The sequence below is a fragment of the Vigna angularis genome, chromosome 1 (genome assembly GCF_016808095.1).
Source record: "Vigna angularis cultivar LongXiaoDou No.4 chromosome 1, ASM1680809v1, whole genome shotgun sequence".
Taxonomy (NCBI): Eukaryota; Viridiplantae; Streptophyta; class Magnoliopsida; order Fabales; family Fabaceae; genus Vigna; species Vigna angularis.
In genome coordinates, this window is record NC_068970.1 from 29189523 (window position 1) to 29209760 (window position 20238).

General features: G+C 34.7%; 2 protein-coding genes across 2 annotated transcripts; both read right to left on the bottom strand.

Moving 5' to 3' along the window:
- Positions 1-9648: 9648 nt before the first annotated feature.
- LOC128194345 (leucine-rich repeat extensin-like protein 3) lies at positions 9649-10254 on the bottom strand. Its single transcript, XM_052869807.1, has one exon. It carries the CDS (start codon positions 10252-10254, stop codon positions 9649-9651), a length of 606 nt encoding a protein of 201 aa, XP_052725767.1.
- Positions 10255-14607: 4353 nt separating this feature from the next.
- LOC108338476 (anthocyanidin 3-O-glucosyltransferase 5) lies at positions 14608-16373 on the bottom strand. Its single transcript, XM_017575381.2, has one exon. It carries the CDS (start codon positions 16211-16213, stop codon positions 14771-14773), a length of 1443 nt encoding a protein of 480 aa, XP_017430870.1. The 5' UTR covers positions 16214-16373; the 3' UTR covers positions 14608-14770.
- Between the last annotated feature and the right edge of the window lie 3865 nt (positions 16374-20238).

Here is a 20238-nt window from a genome sequence, read left to right on the forward strand (position 1 = left end):
CAAATCTGAAATCTCTAAAGGAAAGAGCTCAAGGAGAAATGAGGATGATGCCTCTGATGATGATGAAAACATGAGCCTCATGACGAAGAAATTTGCAAAGTTCATGAGAGGAAAAGGTAAAGAAAAATATAGAAGAGAAAGAAAAGAAAGCCAAGGTTCTCCATCAAGTGTCAAGTGCTATGTATGTGGAGAAAGAGGACATGTGAAGACTGATTGTCCTAAGAATAAGAAGAGTGAAGAAAAGAAGGAAAGAAAGTTTCCAAAGAAGAAGAAAGCTTACATAGCTTGGGAAGAAAATGCTTCTAGCTCTTCAAGCTCAAGTCATTCAGATGAAGAAGCAAATCTTTGCTTAATGGCTAACTCAAAAGACGTTGGAAGTCAAGTAAGTGATTCTAGCTTTGAGTCTAGTGAGTTAGATTTACAAAAAGCATTCTTTGAATTAAAGAATGAATCTGAAAAACTTGATGCTGCACATAAAAAGCTAAAAAAGAGAGCATAATGAACTGAAATTGAAGTATGAAAAAGTGCTAGATGAAGAAGTTGTTTTGAGAAACAAAGTTAGTAATATTGAAACTAAATTGTCTGAATCTAATGCAACTATACAGCCTATTGAATGTCTATCTTGTAAGAGTCATATGTTTGATATTGACATACTTGAGAACTTACTTGCAAAGGCAACCAATCCGCATTCACATGTTAAAACAAATTTTACTTAAAGCAATGTCAAAAATAAAAACATGCATCAAAATAAGAAGTCTAAATTGAGAAGAACTCGTAAAGTTTGGGTTGAAAAAGGAACAATTGAAAAAACCAAAATGCATGGTGTTTGTTGCTTCTATTGTATGAAAAAGGGACATACTTCAAACAAATGTAGAATCAAAAATTTTAATGTTCCTAATGAAAAATATGCTTGGATTCCTATTATAAAGTAATTTGTCTCTAACCCCAAGGACCCAAATGAGATTGTGGGGACCAAACCTCTCTTGAATGGTTTTGCAGGTTAAGTTCTCAAAAGGAGAGGAGAGCTCCATGGTATTATGCTTTCAGAAATAATGATCTAAGACCGGGAAGTAAATCCATCAAGTGATATCCAAAGACTTAGTTTGAGCACCATGTGATTAAGCTAAGTGTTGTTTAAACTGTGTTGATTGCATTTTGGTTTGCTTATCTTTCTGATCTTCCATTATTTGATTACTGTTATATTCATTTTAATGAGTTGGTTGATAGATTTCCATTGGCATTTTTAGATGATTAAGTTATTTGATGATTGAATTGGCATTTCTGTTCAAAGTTGTTTCTATGGAGATCTGTTTATATGCATGCCATATGAGCTATGATATGTTTCGCATAAGCTTGATTGGCAATGTGAAAATCACAGCAGAATGGTCTTTAAAAGTATTTTACATAAACAACATTTCCTTGTTTGAGAAAATTTTCCAGTTTCCAATTATGGTTTACCACTAGTTCATTGTTGAACATCTTGCAATCATTTCATAGTGTCTTATTCAAGTTTTCTAAACTGTCCTTGAGACCAATTCGGTGTCCAGAAGTTACTTGAATCATTATATCTAAAATTGATTGGTAGAGTTGTTTGAATTGACACATATTTGGATTTGGATAAGTAAATCTTAGAGACATTGTTGTTTAGCATTAATCAATTGTGATCACAAGTTCATTTCATTGATTTAAACATGTTCATGGTAAAGAATCTTGAGTTTTAACAGCCTTGTGTGTTTTCAATCACCAAACCATTTTTAGGTCGTTTTCTTATAACAAGTTGTTGGTTTAAATTGTTTATTTTTTAGGTCTGTATGCTGCATCTATATTTGTTCAAAATTGCAGCAAAAGCTTGGTACATGTGTGATATCTAAAATAAACAATTCAAAAGCCACTTTTAAATCATTCTAAAAATTTAAAAGACTAGTGCAAGCTCAACTTTGAAAAGGATTATCTTAAAAGAGTTTTAGGGGTCATAAATATGTCTTAGAATTATGATTTCTGATTTTTTCAAGTTTTTCGTACTTCCAACGTCTTTAATCGATTATCATAACTTGTAATCACAGATAATCGATTATCCCATTATATAATCGATTATCCTAACTTGTAATCAAAAACTAATATAGGATAAGATAGATGGGTCTGGAATAGTGACCGAACGACAATCTAGATAACCGAACGGTATCAACAAATGGACGTCGAGCAGTAACAGAGGCATGCCGAACAGGATGAACAGGGAGAAGTACGTTAGTTACCGAACGGTTTTTAAGAATTACACAGTAATTGGTTTTTCTTTCTTTTAATTAAACCGGACAGTTCATATGGTACATTAAGTTTTTCTTATTATCATTTCTTACATAATTTTGTTTTGTTGAGAGGGAGAACATTTTAAGCAGGAGTAACGGTTCATATGGTACATTAAGTTTCTCTTATTATCATTTCATACATAATTTATTTTGTTGAGAGGGAGAACATTTTAAGGAGGAGTAATTCTACATGCTTTTTGCTTATGATAAAAAAGGAGGAGAAGAACAAACTGAACAAACTTCTAGAGCAGTTACTACTAACCTGTTTGTAAGTTTGTATTTTATGCAGATTCACAAAGATGCTTTTAAATAAGGAATTTTTTATCATCATCAAAAAGGGGGAGATTGTTACCAATGTGGAGCATTTCTGTCTTGAAGTTAATGATTTTGATGATGCTACAAAGTGAAGTATATGAAGACTCTTGTTGTATGAAGTTTAAAAGCAAGTCTGTATAAGAGAAGACACAAGGACCGAACGACAGAAGTATGACCTCGCGGCAAACACCGAACGATAGACTTCATGAACAAGACCAAACAGTGGAAGGCATAACCGAAACCGAATGGTCGTATCAAATTAAGGTTGAACGGTCACTCAGTAGTTGAAGGACGAACGACATATAATACATAAAGGTCGAACACTAGTCATTGTCGAATACAGCTAGAAGCCCGAACGGTCACTATCAGTCAAAGGCCGAACGCAGACGAAGACCTACAATCAGATCAAGGTCGAATATTATTTATGGCCGAACACAACGTAAGACCGAACGGTAGAGGGCAAGACCAAGACAAGGGGCATGGACGAGACTGAGAGGTTGGACGTGGAAGTTGAGAGCAAAGGCATAACCGAGACCGAACGGTCGTAATAATTGAAGGTCGAACGAAGTGTAACAATTGAAGGCCGAACGCAGTAAAAGACCGAACGGTGTTGAATACAGTTGAAGGATGAACACTAATAAAAGGCTGAATGAAGCATATCAGTAAAAGTTCGAATGGTTTAAGACTTGACTGAGACCAAGTAGTGCGGACCGAGCAGTAGCGAGGCTTGACCAAGACCAAATAGTTCAGACCGAGCGGTAGCGAGGAATGACTCAGGTCGAGCAGTATAGAGCATGACCGAGACAGAGCAAGTAGCACCGAATAGTCAAAGGAAGCGAGGAATATAGCCGAATGACAAAAAGGAGATAAGGGCTCAGGCCAAACATAGTTGAAGACCGAACGGCAGGAGGCTGTGACAAATCAAACCGAGTGGCAGAAGATGAAGAACTCGAGCCAATCGGTTGAAGAGTTAAAAATCCAAATTGTTCCAAGTCTAGCAGACAATTGATTATCACTTACGATAATCGATTATCACTGACAATTGTAATGCGTCTTTTCATTTTCAGACCAGTAGGCTTTACAGACCTTTCCCAAACACTTTAGAAAAAATCTTTGCGAATTTGAGAATACAGTGCAATCTAAGGAAGTTCTCAAGTGCTAGTTCATTGCTCTTGTCAAGTCTTGTGAATAGGAAAAGCTCACGCTTTGTGTGTCAAAGGTTGGAGTGGTTCCCTTCAAGTTGGCAGTTGTTGCTTCTGATTCGTTTGTCGAAGGAAGATTTTGACTGCACTGTTCCGGTTCGGTTGTCGAAGGAAAGTGCGGTTGCTTGCTTCCGGTTCGTTGGCCGAAGGAAGCACCATTTCGGTTCATTCGGCGAAGGAAGGTTTTATCATTCTTATTGCATTCATTATATTATAACTATAACACTGTTTTTAGTGAAAAAGGTTAATCATTATTCATAGTGATTAACGACTGGACATAGAATCTTTTGATTCGAACCAGGAGAAAAATCATTTGTGCGATTTTTCTACTCCTTACACTCTTTATATTTTTTGTTCATCAACTGTTTGATAAAAAGTTTATAAGAAAATTAAAGGAACCATTTTTTAACTTGACCGTACACGTTATTCTGTAATTTTTATTCCGTTGCGCGACTCTACGATACCGGTTGTACTAATACCTACAATGTCCATAACTGATTCATTCATCCTGTGGTATGTTCTTGTCTTTTTATACATGTTAATCAGTGAAATTCATCTATTTGAGACACTCATGTGCTGAATTTCATTTTTTTTATGTTTAGTCATATGCATTGTTATTTTAGTACTTTGTTTTCTAATTGTAACTTGAATCTTTGTTTAACTGGTTTAGTATTCAATTTCACGAGTACTTTGAAGTTAGCCTTGGTGTCATCTTTGTTAAGCACTAACAACTGTGAAAGATTCATTTGAATGAGCTGGCTGATAGATTTCCATCGGCGTTTTTGGATGATTAAGTTATTTGTTGATTGAATTGGCATTTCTTTTTCAAAGTTGTTTCTGTTGAGATCTATTTATATGCATATCATATAACCTATGATATGGTCCACATAAGCTTGATTAGCAATGTGAAAATCACAGCCAAGTAGTCTTTAAAAGCAAGTTGTCGAAACTACATTTCCTTGTTTTAGTCAATTTTTCGATTTTAAATTATGGTTTACCACTAGTTCATTGTTGAACATCTTGCAATCATTTCATAGTGTCTTATTCAAGTTTTCTAAAAAACATTTGAGACCAATTAGGTGCCCAGAAGTTATTTGACTCATTATATCAAAAATTGGTTGGTGGAGTTGTTTAAATTGACACATAATTAGATCTGGATAAGTGAACCTTAGAAACATTGTTGTTTAGCATCAATCGGTTGTGATCACAAGTTCATTTCATTGATTTAAACATGTTCATGGAAAAGACTCTTGAGTTTTAACAGCCTTGTGTGTTTTCACTCACTAAACCATCATTTTTAGATCTTTCGCTAATAACAAGTTGTTGGTTTAATTGCTTATTTCTAAGTTCTGTATGGTGCATCTACATTTGTTCAAACTTGCAGCAAAAGCTTGGTACATGTTTGATATCTAAGATAAACAATTCAAAATCAATTTTTAAATCATTCTAAAAATTTGAAAGACTAGTGCAAGCTCAAATATGAAAACTGATGCACCCTAATCTAACTTTTTCATAAACATCTCAGCAACTTCTTGTTTGTCTTTTATTGCTTTTAATATCCATTCTAGATCATTTTCCAAGTTCAGTTTGTGTGCCTTTTGTTCTAAACAAGTTTGTTTCTGGTTTGTCAATTTGCGGTTGTCCTGTTTTTTCACTAATGTCTGATTGGTTAGCCTATCCAATCTTGTTCGAGAAGTTGTTTCCCTCTGGTTTCTGAAACTTGAAAGAAAGGTTTGTGTGCTTAGTAGCATCTTAGGTGGTGGTGGTCTGAAAGATTCTCCAGCCTTGAACTGCCAAGGGGAATTTCCATTCCAAACCTTTCATTTGTGTGCTTTAAGTTTCTTAAGAGAAGCCTGGTGTAGTTGTTAGAGATTGCCTCATTGGTAAGATCGTTCGGCCATTGAATGGTAAGACCGTTCGATAGTTAGGTGAGGCGGGCAGTTAGGAGAGGCAGGAAGTTGAGGGGTGTATAAAATAGAGTTTGGTACTGTGTAGAGGAAGCTTGAGTATTCTTTTGTAAAGTCTGGACTTTAACCAGAAGAGGGGGATTAGGCCTCCGTTAGTGCTGTCTATGTACATTCTCTCAGTATCAATAATGGAAAACCCATTCTTTCTTTATTGTTCTACCTACTATTAGTGTTCATAGTTAGGTTTCCAACCCAAGAACCTAACAATAGTTGATTAAGCTGGGGGATGAAATCCATTAGACCAAGATAAACAGTCTTATTGAATTAAATCTGATTACTGCATATTGTTGTTTTAATTTTTGTATATGTTGAGTTAATATGCAGAGCTGAATTCATGGGGTTGAGCAGATTGGGATATGAGAGTGCATGAATCATAGTTGTTGTTTGGGAAGTTATAAATTGTGCTGTCAAAGTTAGTTTTGAACTAATTATGCTAGCTATAATGCTTTCATGTTAAACCTAGAGCAATTGTGATCATATCCATTTAAGTTGTTGTTGTATTCATTTTGGTTTATAAATTGGTTGCTGAATTTTTGATATCTTCCTTGATCACATTCCTCTGAAATGTGACAACACTAGTTCAATAAACCTGACCAAGAACCCTATAATGCATTCTAGAACTAAGCACATAGAGATAAGGCATCACTTCTTAAGAGATCATATCCAAAAGGGGGATTGCACAATAGAATGTATTGACACTTTGCATAATGGCAGATATTTTCACAAAAGCATTACCCAAAGATAGGTTCTATGATCTTAGAAGAGAGTTAAGAGTTATAGATATGTCTCAGAATTAAGATTTTTATCCTTTTCAAGTTTTTCGTACTTCCAGCGTCTTTAATCGATTATCATAAGGATATAATCGATTATTTTGAGCTTTTAGAAAAAGTCTTAGGTTTGCAAATAATTGATTATTATGTGGAATAATTGATTATCCTGGCTTGCAATCAAAATTGATTTTCACTAGTACAAACATCGCGTAAAACATCGAATATCTTTGGCTTTTAACGGCGAATTTGCGAACAACGTCATATCACGAGACGTTAAATTTACGTCGAATTTAAAAAATTTGACGTTAAATTTACGTCGAATTTAAAAATTTTGACGTTAAATTAATGTCAAATTTTGTTAATATACGACATTAACTTAACATCTAATCAATGTTAATCAATTTATTTTGTTTTTTTAATTAATTTGATCATTTTTATAACACTACGAGACCTGAAAAGCAAAAAACAACAAATTTTAGTTTTTAGTATTTTATAAAGCATGAACTATGAATGTGTAGTGTAGTATCAACAGCAAACAATAATAACCAACAACAAACAAGTTCAATCAAACAACAACAAAAAACAAGTTCAACTAAACAACAACAACAAATAAGTTCAACAAAAAAAAACAAACAAGTTCAACAAATAAGTTCTTCAAAACGAAAACGAAAATGAAAACTAACCTTCAAAAGGTGGGTTTGTCAGAATAAAGTTTCTTCACAGTGAGAGAGAAAGCAGAATGCACCTATGAAGGACAAGAGCATGAAAATAATCGGTTAAAACAAACAAAAATCATACATAAAGTAATTAATTAACATGCATTTGTATCAAATGAAAAACGATTACATGTGATGCTCGTCAAACTTCGTTCGAGAAAAGTTTGAGAAGAGAATATGGTATTGCGCTAAGATAAAGTGAATGAATTTTCAATCTCCCGCTCAAATTTTTATTAAATTCACTAACCTTTTGACGTCGAATTTAAAAGGCATTCGACGTTTTATGATCAAAAAAGGGGGAGAAGAGACAAACTTCTAGTGCAGTTACTACTAACCTATTTCTATGTTTGTAAGTTTATATACTATGCAGATACACAAAGATGCTTTTAAACAAGGGATTTTTTATCATCATCAAAAATGGGGAGATTGTTACCAATGAGGAGCATTGGTGTGTTGAAAACAATGATTGTGATGATATTACAAATGAAGAATATGAAGACTGAACAATCACAAACAAATGAAGGCCGAACACTGGCCGAACCTAGTTGAAGACCGAACGACATTGAAACACAGACCGAACACAGGCTGAACACAGCTAAAAGGCTAAACGATGTATAGAAGTTGAAAGCTGAACAAAATAGATAAAACAACACATGTACAAGACCGAATGGTCACTAACAAATGATGACCGAGATTGAGTAGTTCGGACCGAGCTGTCGAAGGTATGATCGAGACCAAGCGAGGTATGACCAAGACCGAGTAGCTAACACCAAACGATGGAAAGTTGTGAGGAACCAAGTTGAATGGAAAAAGGTGATATGTGGTCGAGCCGAACGATGGAAGACCGTGAGGAATAGAGCCGAATGGCAGTACGCGATGAGGGCTCAAGCTGAACAGTGAAAGAAGGTGAAGAACTAGAGCCGATTGGTGTAAGAGTTAAATATCCTAATTGTTCCAAGTCTCACAGATAATTGATTCTTACTTATAATAATCGATTATGACTGACAATTGTAATATGTCTTTATAGTTTCTGACTCTGCACGAACCTGGTTTATAAATAGAGGTCTTCATAGTTCTTAAAAATAAGTTTTCATTTTGAAAGTATTAGAGTTGTGTGTCTAAGGGAAGCTCTCTGAGAGTGAAAAGGAATCTATGCCATTTGAGAATACAGTGCGTCTGAGGAAGTTCTCAAGTGATAGTTCTTGCTCTTGTCAAGTCTTGTGAATAGGAGAAGCTCGCGCTTTGTGTGTCAAAAGTCGGAGCGGTTCTCTTCAAGTTGGCAGAGTTGTTGCTTCCGGTTCGTTTGTCGAAGGAAGTCTCTTCCGGTTTGTTTGTCGAAGGAAGGTTATGTTGTTCTAAATCGCTATTCACTTTCATTATAACTGTGAAATTGTTTTTAGTGAAATAGTTAATCACTCTTTATAGTGATTTAACAACTAGACGTAGAATCTGTTGATTCGAACTAGGATAAAAATCATTTGTGTGATTTTTCACTCCCTATACTCTTTACATTTTCTGCACATCAACTATTCGTTAAAACGTTTATGAGAAATTAAAGGAATCATTTTAAAATTGACCGAACAGGCTCTCTACTTTCAACAATCTGTGTCGAACTATGTTTTTATTTTCATTGCGCAAAATCGATACGGATTGTTGTGTTCCAACATATATAACAATTATGACTAACTTCTTTTCAATTTAACCAGAGTTATTGAAGAATCAAACCAATTAATTAATGCACAGGAGATATAAAAAAGTGTTCAATTTATAACTCCAAATGTTAGGAATCACACCTTAAAGTTAACTATTTTGTATCGATGTTATATGTGAACTTATTTTTCTCTTTTTGTTATTTTAGTGTAACAGACACAGTACTTCTTTTGAATGTGGATATTATGCATTGGATGAAAATGATCATTAGGATGTAAATCATTAAAGATTGGACAAAAGTAAATAAACACGTATAATTTGTTTTTTAATTGTATGCACTAGTAAAAAATGACGTTTTAAAGTCGGACATTATGCCTCGGTTTCTACGGAACCGAAGTCTATCAAAACGCTGTGGCACTCTGGTAATTTTAAAAGCATTATATGTCTCGGTTATTAGATAACCGGTGTCTAAAAAAGATACTGATTTGGTTTCTAGACTGAACCGAGGCCTAATCCTCACATGCGAAACATACGGACTCGGTTGAAAATAGAACCGGGGCATATTGGCACATACGGACTCGGTTGAAAATAGAACCGGGGCATATTGGCTTCCACTGGGCCTTAAATCTGAGATTTATCAAAAGTTTTCCCCAAAATTCTCCTCCTCTTCCCCTCTTCTCTTCTCTTCTCCTGCTGCGACCACCTCCTTCTTCCTTCCTCTTCTCCTACAACGTCGACGACAGTGGACGCGAGGACGCAGCGAGGACGCGCGGTGGCGAGGACGCGGGGCGGCGAGGACGCGGCGGCGGCGAGGACGAGGCTGCGGCGAGGACGTGGCTGCGGCGAGGGGAGGAGCGGGGGATCTTGCGGCGCCACGCTCTTCTCAGCAACCGGTAGCGGAAGACGAAGGATACCGGGCGGAGAGCTGTGGCGGAGTGCCCCGGAAGGGAGATCCGGTGCGGAGGCGGAGGCTCAGGGCGGTTAGGGATGAGTTCGACAGGTAGATCTTTGTTTTCTTCTTCTTCTTCTTCTTCTTTTCTTTGCTGTTGTTGCTGATGGAAGATTGTTTTGTCTTCGTTAAGGGGTGGCGGAGGTGAGGAGACGAAGAGGTCTTTGAGCTTGTGGTGGACGCGGGATCTTGCGGCGGGGGATGGAATCGGCGTCGGGCGAGGAACATGCGGAGGGTCTTGCGGCGGCGCAGGTGGATTACATGGGTGATTGTTGGACTGCGAGTGGGATCTGAGAGAGGAGAGGGAAATAGATTGATTAGAACTGAGAAAGGAAAGGGAAGGGAAGGACATTGATTTGGGTATGCCCTTTGCTTTGTGCATTTTGCTTCTCTGGTTTTGGACATTGATGATACTGTGTTGCTGATTGACTATGGACTGATTGATTCCTGTTACAGTTTTCTTCTTTGTTTTAAATTTTTGAGCTGAAATTGAAAGAAATTTTGGGAGCTGAAATTGGAAGAATGAACTGAGAAATGAATGAACTGAGAATGACTGAGAAATGAACCGTGAATGAGAGAATGACTGAGAAATGAATGAACAATGAACCGTGAACGAGAGTCAGTACGAAAAATAAAAAAAAAATACACTCTACTGCCTCGGTTATCTAAGAACCGAGGCATATTCTTGTCTCATTTTATCCCAGTCTATAACCGAGGCATAAAGTTTAATCTTTTTACCTCGCCGGTATATGCCTCGGTTGTAGAACCGGTGCCTAAAAGCAAAAGTAACCGGTGCAGTATCCTCTTAGTGTACTAGTGATGGTTTGAGAAACTTTACACATGCTAATATTATATCATTGTTTTAAGAATTTGCTGATGCCTCTCCATTATCAAAAAATGACATGTTGGAAATAAACATAGAAGTCAACTTATCTCTTCAAACATTTACAAGAAGATTAGGTTTTAAGTAATTTTTTTCCTTTCACTTTTTTTTTTATATTCATTATATATATCTTTAAACATTTACAAGAAGATTTGGTTTTAAGTAATTTTTTTCCTTTCACTTTTTTTTATTCATTATATATATATATATATATATATATATATATATATATATATAGTTTAATTTTGTTAAATGTACCGTAAACTTCGTAAAAGAAATATATATTATTCTGAATTTTTTTTGTGGTTTTCAGATTTTGGTTTTATGCCAAAACCAACCAAATATTAAAAATAATTGGAAAATTTACATTGGTAAGTGTATCAGTGACATAATTTACGTCTATTAATATAATAACAACCAATAAATTTTGACGCTAAAAAAAGAGGAAATGTATGCCAAAATTTATGTCTAGCCCATTTGCATCAGACATAAATTTACCTCTATTATTCTAGAACCAAACATAAATTTATGTATGTTATTTTAACACCAAATGTAAATTTATATATATTATTTCAACATACGTAAATGTATGTCTCACCTAAAACAAACTAGTAAAAAACGATTCGATGTAAAAAGTTTTTTCTGTATTATGTTAACTTGTGAATGTCTTTGAATCACATAACACATAATAGAATATTAATCAATTATTTGATGTTGACACCAACTATAGTCAAAATAAATAGCATTACTTTACATGTATCACTACTCAGTTATTATAATTTATATTCGAGATCCTAACGTGTACTAATAAGTTTAAACTTTTAAGTGCTTAGAAATTATAAAAAAAGCTACCCTATTAAAACTCTTTTATATGGTGTTGGTTGGCACTAAAATTCAATATCAACAATAATTTTCAAATTAACAATGATAACACGTGAAACCGCATGCACGATCAAAATAAATTCATATTACTTTTATAGAATATTGACCAAAGTTTCATTCATACTTGGACAAATAATCTCCTTCCATATACGGAAAACTGCAATTTATAAGCCTTTTAAGTTGCAAGTCAGAAAGAAAACATTATATGCTGAGTGATATTTTTTTTAAGTGTGTCTTAGCATAGAAATTTTTAAGTGTGTCTTAGAAATTTTATTAGAAATTTTGTAATACAGTTGTTGTGATAAGTGGTTTGATTTCTTTATGAATATTTTATTTTTGTAATTTATTTTATTTATTTATTTTAGTATAATAAAAAAGAATTAACTCAATTATTTTTTTATTATTATAGTGGAATTAAAATGTTTACCTAATTCTCCAATTATTATTATAAAGATATATAATAGTTGACAATTAAATTATTATCTCATATAACTTGAAAAACAAATAAATTAAATATCTAAACTATTCTTATATGGTTAAACTATATCCTAGTACTTAAAAATATCAAACAGTCAACTTATACAATTAAAGGTGGTAAATAATTTTAATAAAAAATTATAAAAATGCTAAAATTACTAATAAAATATTGTTGTTGGTGGATTATGAGTCAATCCACTCTCAAACAGGATTTCAACATGTTTAACTAGTGTATTAAATAAGCCGGGTTCACTTCAACCCACATTAAAAGAAAATTAAAATTTTTCTAATCAACTTGACTCGAATCTATGGTGAGATATGTTAGCTCACGGATTAAAACTCGTTTTGACATATATATATATATATATATATATATATATATATATATATATATATATATATATATATATATATATATATATATATATTATAAGAAATTTTCTTCCAACCAACAATAGAGTGAAAGAATATAATAAATTTATGCTAGTTTATTCAAAATTATAGAATTACATCCAGTTTTTCTAATTTTTTTAAGATATTCCATTAATAAAATAAAGTCTTTATTATACATTTAGTCCTCGTATTTTTTTTTTGCCACCAGACTTAAATTTAGGTATATGTTATTTCAACACATAAATTTATGTCTTCTAAATGTATGTCTGACCTAAAATAGAAATAAATAGTAAAAAATATTCAGATCTAAAAAACAATATTCAGCACGCCTAAGTCGACAACATTAAGACATGCATGCCTAGGCTAACACTAGAGTCTACCTAAGTCGACAACACGAAGTGAAACTTCCTATGTTGGAACACCAAGCAAAGTAGGCCTAAGTCGGCAATTAAAGAGCTCGACCAAACGGCATGTCCACCTACAAACCCTAAAAGTCAACCACAACTTAATTAGAGGGTTAATCAAAATTCTAAAAAACACCTCTCACACTATAATCAAACTCTCGAAACTAGGGAACTTATTTATATACCTAGCCCAACAATTATGCTAAGTCATATGGCCTGATAAGGTCCATTCAGCTTTGTTGACCTAAAATGGTTAAAAAATATTTTTAGATATATTTGTTGATGTAAATATTTCTATATTAATAGTATATGTTGTCAAATCTCAGTAGTCTGATTACATTGTAATATTACCTAATATCCTATATTTATATAATATTTGGTAAATCATGTAAGGTTTCACATTATCACCATTATTTTTCTAATTATCATATATATGTAAGTCATTATTTGTTGATATTATTTGATATTCTCTTGATATTATTAGTTTTATATCATATAAGTTACAAGGTCTAGAAACCCTATAAATACACATCGTATTTTATTAAAAAATACATACTCACTCATACTCATTCTCTTTTATTCAAAATATCTAAATATTGAGTTAAGCGTAAAAAAATCTTAAGTAAATCTTTTCTAACGTTGTAATCCTCATGTGGTACACATTAGAATTCTTCAATCTACTTAAATCTAGTCACTTTGTCAGATGATGAAAGAACAAGTAACATAATATTATAAATATATATATATATATATATATATATATATATATATATATATATATATATATATATATATATATATATGTGTGTGTTTTATATAATAAGGAGTAATACGGGTACATTACATTTCTTCCGTAGCTTTCATCGTACTATTTGAAGGAAAACTAAAAAGGCATTTTCACCTATTTAGATTGTAGACATTACCAATGACAATATCCTACTATAAGAGCTTCATAGGGTGCAACTCTTTAGTGTATACACACACATGAACAATATCCTATACCGGAAAAACAGCTACATAGGCTTTGGCTGCATACGCATGAAAGATATTATTTTAAGAGCTGAGAAGTAAAATACAAAGGCACTTCCAAAAGTGGATGATTTTCTTTCTGTTTTTCCAAATGGTTTTTCAACTCAATGTCCCGTCTCAGATTCCTGTGCATTGTACAGATATATTTTATAAACTATATTCTTAAAAACAACAGTCATCTTTTTTTATCCGAATATATTACATTATCATTTGGTATAACACGAAAATATAAAGCATTATATAATTACGAAAAGAGAAAATTCACAGTAACAATAAGTTTAATTACATAGTATTTAAATAACAAAAAGTGCAATTATACTTTATCCCCGTAATTATAGAAAAGGAAAACAACAACTAAAAAAAGTAGAAAAGTGAGTCAGTTTAATTTTCAAATTCAATTAAAAAATAAATAAATAAGCAAATTTCAATTGATGATTAACACACTCTAGTAAAATAATTTTTATACAAATAGTAATATGAGGTTGAAAAGAAGAAGAGATATACTGAGATTGGCTATAAACCATAACCCATAATTAGGAACCTTCGATCACACTTCGACTAGAGTAGAGTCACACAAAACATCGCTTCTTTCACTATAACAATCTCTTACGTTCTTTGCATGGGATTTCAATCGAGCCATGTAAGCAAGACAAGGAGTAAAAAGGACTTCATCAAAACAGATTATTTAGTCATAATATTCACTAATTAACACCACTTCTTCTCACACACAACAGAAGCCATTAATTATCATATTTTCAACTATTACAACGGAGTACACAACTTGTAATAATTACTACTTTTATTAAGAGAATAGCCCCATAAACATCTCTTCAACCTGAAATTCTATTCGCGAGTTGAGACAGTGCAACTAGGGACGACCCACCCTTCGACAAAGCCTTCATTGCACTTTGCTGCACCTCTTTCACTCTCTTTCTCACGCGATTGCCCTTCACACTTTCCACTCCCTCAATAACCTCCCTCACCATTTCTTCTATCTCCTCCCTACGCACCACCTTCTTCGTCGGCAACACCCTGGGCCCAACCGCCACGCCCAGCTCCTCTGCCAGCAGCGCCGCATTCATCCTTTGCTCGGCGTACAACGGCCACGCGATCAACGGAACACCGTTTGTTACACTTTCCAGCGTGGAGCCCCACCCACAGTGTGAAAGAAAACCACCAATTGAACGATGACCTAGTATAGTCACTTGTTGGGCCCACTCGGGAACCAGCAGGCCCACCTCGCGAGTCCTCGAAACAAACCCTTCCGGCAAATACTTAGCCACCTCATCAATCCCGCTACTCCCAGTGGTGAAAAACGCCGCGTCAGCAATTCCTTCAATGGACGGGCGCACCACCCAAAGAAATCTCTGTTCACTCAGTTCCAACCCCCAAGCCAGCTCCTTCATTTGCTCAGACGACAATGTTCCTCCGCTGCCAAACGACACGTAAACCACCGACTGAGTCGGTTGTTGGTTGAGCCACGTCACCAGCGACTCAGTTGAAGAATTGGTTACTAACTCGGGCTCTCTCACGAGAGGTCCCACAGCGTACACGGGAATCTTCATATTTAGCGCTTCACTTAACGAACCTCCCTCCCTCAGCGCTTCAAGCTCTTCACGTTGAAGCTCCTCCCACGTGTTCACCAAAACGCCGTCGCTTTGCAGGACCCCGTTTCCTATTTTCAGATATTCTGTATACTGTCTGTCGTTCCGGTCCAGCATGGGGTCAAACACGTTCTCCGGTCGAACCGGTTTGCAGCCCGGAATTTTGATCGGTTCCGTTTGGTCCACGTATTGTCCCTCTACCAGTTCATCCAGAACCGGCGAATAGAGAACCAACGCGAGCATCGAAGCGTGTGAAGCAATGTAGACGTAGCCGAGAATATCGAGTTCTCTTGCTATGGGTATGGTCTCGGTGCTGAAAACATCAACGATGACTGCGGAAGGGCGAGGGTTAATTTCGGAAAGAATTGACCGGATGGCGAGTTTGGCTTCACTCATCACGACGCAGAGGCGAGTGACCACGGCATCGTTTGGGGAAACGAGGGCATTGATATCTGGTGAAGGAATATCAATGAGGTGGCAGAGAGATGGTGTGAGGAGTGAGTTGAGGATCTGCGTTTCGGCTGGTGAAGTTTGGGAAGTGACGGCGATAACTGTCACTTTGAAGTTGTGGAGAAGGACAAAGCGCTTGGCCAGCTCAATGACAGGGATGAGATGGCCCAGACCTGGACTTGAAACGAGAACCACGTGAGTGAGTTTTGGCGTCTCCATGAAGCTGTAACGAGAAGAAACTGATTAAGGTGTGTGAGTGGGTTTTACTGAATCGGAAAACTACAATATGAAGGAGATAATGAAGCAAGCGAAGTAGAAGTTATTTGGTGGATTAAGTATTAGAAAACTTGATATGAGACGTGGTGAAGTAGAGTTGTAGATAGATATATAGAGAGCTGAGTGAACTATTATTGGTGGGCTGATTCAATATATTTGTTTTCGTCTTTTCTACTTTTCTCATTCTTCCACGAAAACGGACAATATTGAAAACGGAGATAAGTTGTGTGGAGGAGATTTGTGAAGTCGGCTGCGGGTGAGGTTATATGGAGAATATTGGACTTGGAAGAACAGCCAGTCATTCAAGCGGGCCTATTATATGTTTTTTTAAGAAACGACATATACATATGTCATTCTTTTATACTCAATATGGAATCTCTATAAATTTATTTATTTAATTTAATCTCAAATTTTTAAATCCAATCAATCACTTTCTCCCAAATTCATTAAAATGAAAAAAGGATAAAGTGAAAAATGTAATCGGCAAGTGTGACGTTAGTATTTCTACTTTATCATTGTCATCAAGTCATAACTGAGATCAATATAAGATCAGAAATCTAGTACTTCATCATGACACCTTCCACTTGAGACATTACTAGACAAAATCCGAACAAATTTTAATACAAACTATATATATTTCTATCAGAGTTCTTGTTATTTTAAATTATTTTATTTTATTTATTATCAATAATCTCTGAAGAAATGTAGTCCTCTTGGTTAAATGAAAATGAAGATTAACAACAGTGAGCAAAATCTGTTAAAGAACATTATTGTATTCAATGAGAACTGAATACATTGAAAAAAAGGTTAGTCCAAATATCATTATTTGTAGTTGCAAGATTTGGAAAAGATATATGGTTAACGGGCCCAAGGAAATGGGTCGTTGAAAATACGTTGTGAAAGGTAGAAATGTACAAAAGGATTAAATTTTGAAAAGACATATCAAATGGATAAATATTTAATACTAAAAGTAATAGTCCAAATAAAAATCTTGGAAATGAAATGTATGGATGGCATGGAAGAAACAAGTAGAATAGAGTATTACGGACGATAAAATGAGCTAACACACATGTTGACTCACCATTGATTGAACTAAAATAATGATAAATTTAATTTGGTGAGATAAAAGTTTTGTAATTTGTCTCAACTCATTGGTTTGAATGAATATTTTGTTTTCATGATTTATTTTACTTATTTATTTTAATATAATAAAAATGGATTTTTTTGGAATCAAAATGTTTGTTTAATTTTTCAAATATTATTGTAAAGATATATAATAGTTGACAATTAAAGTATTAACTCATATAACTTGATAAACAAATAAAATAAATATCTAAATTATTCAAATATTTTTATATTTTAGTCTTTAAAAATATCATACTGTGAACCTATATAATTAGAGGTAGTAAATAATTTTAGTAAAAAACTTATAAAAAATGGTAAAATTATTAATAAAAATGATGTTATTGGTGATGGGGAAGAGCCAAAAAATATAACAACTTAGAAAAGAGTAATAACGTAGCGGAAATTCAATCCCCTTCTTGCGAGAATCTGCGAGGAGCACCAAACAAATAGAAAAAAAAAATAGAATCTAAAACACAAAAAGACACCAACAATTTTTAACGTGAAAAACCCCTCAATACAAGGGTAAAAACCACGAGTCGTCCAAACCAAAGAAAAATCCACTATGATCAATAATATGGTACCAAAGAGTCTCCAATAATAACACCAAATGATGTTTTCAATAAGCCAATTTAAATAAGCACAAATGCTTACAAATAAGAACAAAAAAGATGAAAATTCTCCAAAACAATGGTTGCTGATGCGGGACCAATTTCTCCCAATCTAGACCTTCGATTGACTATCCGAACGGTCAGAATGAAGAACCATATGTTTGGAACCCACTGTTTAAAAATCAGCTCGATCCAACGGGGAACGACTTCACAGCGACAAAAACACCAATGCAGGTTTAGGGTTATATGGGAATAACTTTCTCTCTTCCTTACATAGTCCTACTAATATGACCCATCTCTATTTAACCTAGTGAGACATAATGGTCCACATTATTTGGGCCTATTCTCCACATAGGAAGGGAGCCCAATAACCCAACAAATCTTCCCGACTATGTGGAGATATCCGTCAAACTGGCGATCTCACAACAAACTTCAAACTTTTCTCTTGGCAATGCCTTGGTCATCATATCAGCACCATTATCATTTGTATGAACTTTAGCTAATTCCAAAAAATTAGCATCCAAAACATCACTATCCAATGATACCTCACATCAATATGTTTGGATTTCGAATGAAAAGTTGGATTCTTACCAAGATGAATAACAATTTGACTGTCACAATACAAGTATTTCCCTTGCACAAAACCAAGCTCCTGCGAATTTCTTCACCCATAATAACTCCTTACATGCTTCAGTAAGTGCAATGAATTTTGCCTCAGTAGTAAACAACGCTACACACTTTTGCAACTTTGATTGCCAAGCCAAGGTTCCCCCTGCAAACTGAATCAAATAGCCTGAAGTGGACTTTCTGGAATCAATGTCTCCAACCATATCTGAATCTGAGTAACCCACCAAAGTAGGCTTATCACCTCCAAAACAAAGCCTCAAACCACTAGTACCACGAAGATACCTCAAAATCCATTTCACAGCATTCCAATGCTCTCTACCTGGATTTGACAGAAATCTACTATTATACCAACAACATGTGCAATATCAGGCCTTGTACATACCATTGCATATATCAAACTACCCACTGCAGAAGCATAAGGAACTTTGCTCATATCTATCTTCTCATCTTCATTTGAAGGACTTTGTTTAACACTCAACTTAAAATGAGTAGCAAGAGGAGTGCTTACAACTTTAGCATTTTCCATTTAGAATCTTTGCAACACCTTCTGAATGTAGTGCTCCTATGATAGCCAAAGTTTCTTCTCTTTTCTATCACGAGTGATACTTATACCAAGAATCTTCTTAGCAGTTCTCATGTCTTTCATGGCAAATGACTCGCCTAGTTGCTTCTTCAACATGTTAATATTGGATACATCTTTCCCAACAATAAGCATGTCATCAACATATAACAACAGTATAATGAAATCATTCTTAGAAAATTTCCTGATAAAAATACAATGGTTAGAAGTAGTCTTCTTGTAGCATTGCTTACACATAACTGACTCAAACTTCTTATACCACTGCCTCAGAGCCTGCTTCAAACCATATAAGCTTTTTCGTAGCCTACACACATAGTCTTCCTTGCCTTCAACAAGAAAATCATCTGGTTGCTTCATGTAAATCTCTTCCTCCAAATCACCATGAAGGAAAGTTGTCTTCACATCCATCTACTCAACCTCCAAATCTAGACTAGTAGCTAAACTTAACACAGTTCTGATGAATGTCATCCTCACCACAAGTGAGAAAATCTCATTTAAGTCAACACCCTTTCTTTGTTTGAAGCCTTTCACCACTAATCTAGCTTTATATCTGGTAGATGTAGAATTGCTCTCTTGCTTCACCCTAAAAATCTACCTATTCTCTAAGGCTCTCTTACCCTTAGGCAACTTCACCAAGTCATAAGTGATTATCATAAAGAGATTTCATCTCATCTTGCATTGCATCCAACCACTTTTGCTTTTCTTCACTTTCAATGACCTCCTCATAACATTCAAATTCTCCCTCATCAGTCATCATCACATACTCATTGGTAAAGTACTTCTTAGAAGGTTGTTTTGGCCTGTCAGATCTTCTTGGTTGAGCTTTTGGTAACTCGTGTACATCACCAAGACTTTCATCTAGTGACACATCATGTTCCTCTTCATCAACATTATCAATAGGAACATCCAAGTCATCTCCAATTTGTTGATTATCAGTATCACCATGTTGTTCATCATCATGAACATCAATATCCAAATCATTAATAGACAGCCGAATTGGATCAAATTCAGCCACATTACCATTTTCC